Below are 8,277 nucleotides of genomic sequence, written 5' to 3' on the forward strand. Positions count from 1 at the left end.
GTGATGGTCCTATAGTAACATAATAACAGACAACTTTATTGCTATTTTGCATAGGTTGTTTTTGGAGACAAACATGTGGATATCAGTATAACAAATCTGTAAAATCAGTGTAATTAACAATACGTGGTATTATTACTACAGTTTAGAAAATAGAAGTAAGAAACAACATTGTGTTTACAAAATATCTATAAAATTATCAACATTTTTAATGACGTTAGTGTTTTGATACAACTGCAAACACCCCAGTGATTAATCACTATTACCAACTGATTTGTTTTCCATACCACTGGAACTAAATGAGCGTCATAATTAAAAGGAATTAAAAACACAAAATGAGCAGAATCTCCACTCCAGTCTCAATATGCTGAAGCTTTCTATTTAATAAGAAACTTTACAGTGTCCCAGTGACTACATTAGTTTAACTTCATGGCACTGCAAAAAACTCAATTAGTAATTGGTGGAACTGTAAGCAGGTGCACATTATGAATCAACTGCATGTCTGTTAAATTCATGTAAAAAAAAAAAAAAAAAAAACTCACATTCACATTGTACTGAAACTATCAGCCGTTAGTGCTAAATGTCTGACATTCTCTTTTTTCTAATATGACGCATACTGACTGAAATCCTAAAATTCCTCAAAACCATGCCATTTCATCTGGAAAGGGAAGTTGTTCAAAATGAAAGAAATGTTGTACCTTATATGTATGCATATTTGAGTGATATACAAAAAAATATATATTTTGGAATAACTGTGAAAGCCAGGCTTTAATCACTGCCATTGGTGTGAAGAACAGAGGTTTTTCAGTGGCTCGATGGACAACCAGAGACTGCAGTGAATCCTGTTGATATTCACGAGTGATTTAAATTTTTTTGCACTGAAAAAGACTACACTTCAATTCACAGGTCAACTTGGTCTATATCCCTGATAAAACAAAAAGGTAACACATTCTTAAAAAAGCTAACTTTTTCCTCTGGAGAAAAGTTAGCCCAAACAATACAGATTTACAACACTATTGTACATATAAGCCTCGGGCTAACTGTTAAGAATGTGAGCAAAGGCTGCATCGACTTTTGGGACACTTTTCAGCCTGTATATTGCAGGGCTGTGAATACTATATAATGTTTGGTCTTTTTCCTTGATAAAACAAAAGGTAGCACATTCTGACAGTTACTTTAGCCGAGAGCTGGCTCTCTTCTCCACTGGAGAAAAGTTAGCCCAAACAAGACAGATTTAACAACACTAATGTAGACGTTAGCCCTCAGTGTGAGCATGAGCTAGTCAGCAGTCAAAATCTGTAAAGTGCATGCAAGTGTTTCCTCAAGCACTGTAAAAGTCAAAGCGTGCCTTCCTGCTGAGAGCAGCTGCCATCCTGACTGAAACATATTTATTGATATTGGCTTCACTGCACAGTTAAAAATACAAGGTCTAAGTGCTGTTTCAAAAGACCCATGTTAGTATAGGTTTCTAAGGAAACTGTGGTCTAACTACCATAGAGAAATGTATTACATACGTATCAGTTTCAGTGTTTAGTCCCACAAGGGCTAAATTCAGTTTCAAAAAATGTCATTAGTATTGGTTTCAGCAGTCAGCTGTGGTCACATGGTCTAAATGCTGATTCAGGGGCATTTCCATCCCACCAATTAAAGATTTTGCAGGGGGATACACGATTCTGCACCAAATAGAGCCTGGAGAACAGCCAGTTAAATCAGCCTCGGGGCTGATTTATGGGCCACATTTCTTCTCTAACAAGACTAGACGGTAATAGCAGAGACCCAAAAATGTTTACAATGTAAACTGAACGTATCACATTCATATTTGTGTTATTTGTGTGTGTGTGTGTGTGTGTGTGTGTGTCTGTGTGCGTGCATGTACTCACATGCCTGTGTGTCTGTAAATTGGGTTCTGATTACCTTACACTGATGCCAAACCCATCCTACATTCTCTCTCACACACACACACACACACACACACACACACGGTTCAGGTGGCCTATAATTGTACTCTTGTTGCCACATAATTAGAAGTGCACACATAGAGAAAACATAAAGATTGTGTAATCTGAAAAAGGGGCTGAGGTAGAAGTAAATTAAACTAAATCAAAAGAGCAGAACCATTAGCTCACATTAAAGGCACAATCTATGATCCCATTGTAATCTGGTGCTGTTATAGACTTGTTTACATTAGTAATATCTAAACAGGCCAAAATTCTCATATTTTACAACCGCTTGAACAACACAAAAAATGAACCTACACTTTCTATGGTCAAACAATAGTAATAGGGTATCACAGTTATTTTATCATTATGTTGTTCAGTCAGTTTATACTGTTATTTATCCACACTAACTCCAGAAGAAGTAACCAGCCAACCAGAGGTAGAGTAGATTTAGCTGGCAGCTGGCACCTCAGGAAGCCTCTGGACTCCAAAAGTATCCAAAAGCTATTTTATTTCAGCAAGCTTTACTGGCATAATTGAATGAATCAACTCAAGAAGATGAAAAAAAAAGATGAATATTATATTTTAGGGAAAGGAAACATTTAATTACAAAGCAGTTTTGACGGTGGGTTAAAAATCGATTAATCAAATGAATGACTTAACAAATTGGTAAACAGTCACTGGAGACTCTTGTTGGTGTTTTTGCCATGGCTGGTGCAGCAGCGCCAAACATTTGCCAAGACTCGCTCCTCACGTGTCACAGCACTGAAATCCATCGTCTTCAAATGAGGCAGGGCAGAAATCACATGACTCCTAAACACACGCAAACACACGCACACACACTAAATTAAATCCAGGGGCTTCATGGTCATTTTGTGAATTTCCATATAATAAATTTGATGTTAAATAAGGGAGATATCTTTCAGTCTATGCAAAATAGACCTTGTCTGTACTTCCCTGGTATTTCACATAAATGACAGTATGAAATGAGATAAAAACTAAATCAAGAAGCTGAACGCATGAGAAATCGAACCAATGAAGGGTGACCTTGTTTCCATGTGTGTGTGTGTGTGTGTGTGTGTGTGTCTCTGTTATGCAGATAGGAATGTACTGCAATAAGAACCTGATCTGCATTTAAACACATATTAAAATGTCACTTACTCGTTTGCCGAGCATCTCTATTTCCAATGGTGGAAAGTAATTAATTACTTATTTACTCAAGTTCTGTACTTAAGTATAGTTTTGAGGTACATTTACATTGTATGCTACTTTATACTTCTACTCAACTACAATTCAGAGGGAACTATTGTACTTTTGTAGTGTGTGACCCCTTACAAAAAAGCAGTGTCTGGTTGAGGTTCCTTGTCACATTTCAGATGTCTATAAGTTAGCAATTCCACAAAAGAGACATTTGCCCTCTAAACTTCCCAGATGGTTTCATTTAAATAACTGTTTTAGGCACAAATAAGTAAAACTCTTCAATATTTCACTATAAATAAAAGATTAGAGAAAAGTGTAAAAAATTAATGAAAATGTGTGTAGCAGAACCTAGTTTTTTCTTCTCTCCTAGCCCATGAATCATCTCATGACCCCCCAGATTTATCTCATGACCCTTTGGAGGGGGTTGATCCTCAGTATGGGAACCACTGGACTACCTTAATGTAAAGTAGTTCAAACTAGCTCCACCTTGACTAACTATAAGAGGTTTTTGTCGTTCTGGTTCTGTCCTGCTCAATCAGATTGAGCTCTTTTTATGACCCAGAAACAATGGCTGCAAATAATAATGTGAGTTTGGGAAGAAAATCAGCGTAAAGAGAAAGGAAATTAAGTCTCCACCTGTAGCCTTTGTGGGTTTCTATGGCATTTCCATGTAGCGTGATGGTGTGTAGATACTGCAGCTCTCCCAGCTTGTCTACATCTGACGGGTTCCAGATGCTGTTGCCATGAAAGTACAACACACGCAGTTCACGGAGCTCGCACAAAACCTGTAACACACACACACACAGTCGACTTGATTGCAAATTTAAATACAAAATTTAGATGCATAAATAATAAAGGAAAAATGAGCTGATGCCCAATTTCAGCCAGTAAAGTAATTTAGGCATTACACTGGCAGACTGTTATAGATAATTTGCAAAGAAACCAGAAATTACAGCATTGGAAGAGAAACTTAAATACTAATACAAGTAAAGAAGTAAAGAAGTATAATATAGTATAAATATAGATTAACAAATATCGTACATTTTAAAACATTGGCGATGACAATACAGACATTGAATGAGTGAGTCAAAAACCAAAGAGAAAAGGAAGAAAGAAAAACAGAAAGAAAGAAAGCTAAGAAACAGAGGAAGCAATCATGCAAACATACGAGAGAAGAAAGAAAGTCTCACTGGGTCTATGCATGTGATTTTGTTGAAGGACAGGTCCAGCCAGCCGAGCTTCGCCGGTTGAGCTAGAAAGTGGCTAAGAATGTACTGGAGGCCAGCGAGATCAGTGATGCTGTTGTTATTGAGACGCAAAGAGCGGCTTAGGTACTTCTTCTTTGAGTTTGTTTTTAAAGGTCGCAGGCCACTTCGAGGTACCTCTGCCAGCATACCTGAACCACAAATACACGATACAGCGGAAATCAAGTACTGGCATTTGCATTTATATTTATGCTGCTAAATCAGTTTTTGGTGATGCATTTCAGTCAGTATGTGTTCATTACACTTGATGGTTTGTTTCACAGCAGAGAAATGAGGGATCAACTTGAGAGTACATTAATGTCACATGTGGTCTGTTTTTGGGTGTTATTCATTACAACATTGTGTCTAGTTGGTGACAGCACGTGGACAATACCGTACTTATATCTATGATATCTGTCAACACTTTCATCACAGTACTTGACACATGAAATCTTGCAACTGACAGATGTGTCATGGAAGAACATACCGCTAACGCTAAAGGTTTTCATTAAGTAGAAACACAGATGGGCTAAAAATAACACCTTCTCATGGTATTGTAATCCTATGATGAATGTGCATACTTAACAGTTATTACAGCAAAGCTAACTCCCTAGGAGAACTGTAGGAATATTATGGATACCAGAAGAAATGATAAAAAACAATAAATAACATAAGGTCACCTAATATAAAATTAACAGACTGACTGCAAAACATTAGAGGAATATGATACTACCTGTAACATGGCTGATATCTTTAAATGATAGATCCACTGGAGGGCCATTCATGTTCAAGTCTGAAGGTCTTCACACATCTCCGGCAACAGCAAAATAATTCAGATGAAATTACTGAAATTGACCACTGAACTTCCACAGACCTTTTTACAGTTTCAAATATAAACATATGGATCTGAATAAACTTGGACCCAAACTGTTTCCTAGCAACTAGCAACTGTTTCTTTAAGCGACTATAGATTTAGATTCTATTTTTATTAAAACAAAAATAAAAAGGCAACAAAAGAAAAACTGAAATTTGGCTCACGCACACAAGTGATTATTTTCAGGTAATTTCACAGAATGATTTGTTTAAAAATATGTTGTTTTTTGAAAGCCTATTACACCTTATTTACAGATAATTATAAGGCAAACAAAATGCTTTTGTTTATTAATCACTTACTTACGTTAACTCATTATTCATTCAGGAGCTTTCCAACTGCTGCCTGTTCCTGATAGAGCTTTTAATACTGATGTCTCACCGGCTTGTGATATTTACCTAGATGTGATATTTAATATACCATTTTGCCGCACTGCATTTGGGCAATCAGCATTTTCTGTAAAAGCCACAAATCAGTGGAACATCCTGCCTGACGATGTGAAGAGCTGCAGCTTTACAGGTGTTGGTAGATGGAGTTTTTGGACAGAGGCAGGCTAGTTGTGTGGTAGTTTGGTGTTGTCACTTCCTGGTTTATTTTGTAGTATTCTTTTTCCCTTGTGTGTCTTGTGTTTTTACTTCCTGTCTGTGTTTTCCCTCCAGTTTTGATTGTTGGTCCTCCCTTTATTGTTGGGTGGAATGCAGGCAAGAACATGCAGAGGTGAGCAGACAGGTAATGAGCAGACAAAAGTCGAAATCCAAAAATCCAAAATCGGTTCACGGGAGAACAAAGAATCCAACACAACTCACAGACAAGGGCTCGGCAAGGAACAACACCATGTGTACAACAATGATCCGACCCAGAACAAAGAAAAGACCAAGGCTAAATACCCTAGGGGAGGTGAGATAACAAGACACAGGTGCCAACAATCAAGGGAGGACCAACAATCAAAACTGGAGGGAAAACACAGACAGGAAGTAAAAACACAAGACACACAAGGTAAAAAGAATACTACAAAATAAACCAGGAAGTGACAACACCAAACTACCACAAGTTGTTTCCCCCTGTTTCGAGTCTTTATGCTAAGCTAAGCTAACCGGCCGCTGGCTGTAGCGTCATATTTACCTTACAGACATAAAATTGAAATCAATCTTCTCAATCAAACCTTTGGCAAGAAAGCAAATAAGCGTATTTCCCAAAATGTCAAACTATTCCATTTATCATTTATCCTGTTTACTCACAGAAATGCTTCGTGCAATACACCATAATGCATTCTGGCTTGCTCATTCATCTGTTTCAAACTTCATAAAGCCCAAGTAAGATAATTAAAAAAGTGCTCCACCCTTGCTATCACACAGTGAATTAACTTTCACAGTAAAAATTCCCCAAAGTCAGAAAGTCATTTAAAAAAAGAAAAGAAAAGAAAACATCAGTCATCAGAAGGAGCATGAAACAGTACACCAATGCCTAAAGTGTAAACCAATAATATTTGGTACCTTTATCATTAAATCCAAAGTCAGGAACAGTGATTAGGAAGAATTAAGACAAACTGTGAGTGGTTCAGAGCCATAACTGAAAAGTTGTGAGTTTGAATCAGTCCCTACTCTCTTTTAACAAACGTTAACAACACTGTACATGCATGAATACTATGAATATATTGTATGATTGCAGCAAATGCACACATGCGAAGAAATATGCAGATGCACGCCACATTGCAAATATGTACATGCACGCATGAATCAACACAATCACATAAATGTAGGAGAAGGAGAAATAGACTGAAGAACTGTAATCCAGACTGAAATGGTTTAAACGGTGGCTCATTGGGTAGCACTGTTGCGTCAAGCAAGGAGGTCTTAAGTTCAAATCCAGTGAAAACCTGAGGCCTTTCTGCATGTTCCCCTGTGGGATTCCTCTGGGTGCTTCCTCAAACAATCCAAACACATCCTCCTCTGTGCGTTTGGACTGTTTGAGGAAGGTTATGAAGGTCAGGTGAACTGGTGAGTCTATATAATCCATCACCTTTTGTGTGCTGGGATAGGCTCCAGTGGCCCCTGAATTGAACAAACTGATTGAAGATAAATAAAAGAGCGCAGAAAATGCAACAGAATATGAGTTGGAGAGGGCGAATGGAGGACGAGTTTATACAGAAGAGCTGAAAAAGGGAAGAGGTGATGATGGAAAATTACATCCATCAGCCCGAGTTTTTCCTCACCTTGTCGCTCAATCAAGATGTCTGTATGGATATATATATGTGTGTGTGTGTGTGTTTGTGTAGATTTACTAATAGCACAATAGCATCTCATTGAAGGAGTAAGGGCAGTCCTTCAATAAGATGAAGAAAAAAACCCACAGACAGACGTGCAATGAGTCAAAGTCAAGGACAGAGACAGAGACTGACAGACTCTGGCTGGAAACAGGGTGTTTTTGATCACATTTTTAGGGTGTCAGACTGTGTGAAGTACGAGCGTGAGAAGGTTTTACTGAATGCGTATTTATGAGCTACTTGCTTAAGCTTCCTTACAGCTGATTTTCTATTTAAAAGGCCCACTGTTCATGAATCTAGAACTAGAAACTGCCTATTAACATGGTGTAACTCAGGAGAGGATGTTGTCACTGGTGTGTGTGTGTGTGTGTGTGTGTGTGTGTGTGTGTGTGTGTGTGTGTGTGTGTGTGTGTGTGTCTTCCTCTTGGCTGAATCTCTTAACTTCATAGATCAGGAAACAGGGTCATTTTAGTTGAATAAAATATCACACAGGAGCCCCAGTATCCCTCAAAATGCAGGCTTATGTCCAGACCAGATGGAAAGATCTGGACCTCACTGAATGGGTAGCACTCTTTCCTCCCTCTGCAACTGCCACCTACTTGCCCTTGAGTGATGTGCTTAACCTCCATTTACTACAGTGAGTCTGTTCAGCAGCAAACAGTATGAAACTGAAGTTACTGAGCAGCTCAAAGGTGTGAATGTGTAGCTTTTAAACTGCAACACAGGTTAAAATAACTTCTAACTTTAAAGGGATCACATAATGTT

At 38.0% G+C, this 8,277-nt stretch overlaps 1 protein-coding gene across 1 annotated transcript; it reads right to left on the reverse strand.

Moving 5' to 3' along the window:
- Positions 1-2,497: 2,497 nt before the first annotated feature.
- Positions 2,498-5,278, reverse strand: LOC122867623 (leucine-rich repeat-containing protein 51-like). Its single transcript, XM_044178641.1, has 4 exons — positions 5,112-5,278; positions 4,325-4,530; positions 3,771-3,919; positions 2,498-2,747 (listed from the first exon to the last, which is right to left on the reverse strand). Exons 1-4 carry the CDS (start codon positions 5,161-5,163, stop codon positions 2,612-2,614), a joined length of 543 nt encoding a protein of 180 aa, XP_044034576.1. The 5' UTR covers positions 5,164-5,278; the 3' UTR covers positions 2,498-2,611.
- Positions 5,279-8,277: the final 2,999 nt, after the last annotated feature.

The sequence above is a fragment of the Siniperca chuatsi genome, linkage group LG20, assembly GCF_020085105.1.
Source record: "Siniperca chuatsi isolate FFG_IHB_CAS linkage group LG20, ASM2008510v1, whole genome shotgun sequence".
Taxonomy (NCBI): domain Eukaryota; kingdom Metazoa; phylum Chordata; class Actinopteri; order Centrarchiformes; family Sinipercidae; genus Siniperca; species Siniperca chuatsi.

Excerpts from the sequence above, each read along its gene's own strand:
- LOC122867623 (XM_044178641.1), bottom strand. The coding sequence starts at position 5,163 with ATGAATGGCCCTCCAGTGGATCTATCATTTAAAGATATCAGCCATGTT. Across the intron at positions 4,531-5,111 it reads AGATATCAGCCATGTTACAG|GTATGCTGGCAGAGGTACCT; the intron begins GTAGTATCATAT and ends TTTGTGGTTCAG. Across the intron at positions 2,748-3,770 it reads GAAACCCACAAAGGCTACAG|GAGTCATGTGATTTCTGCCC; the intron begins GTGGAGACTTAA and ends GCGTGTGTTTAG.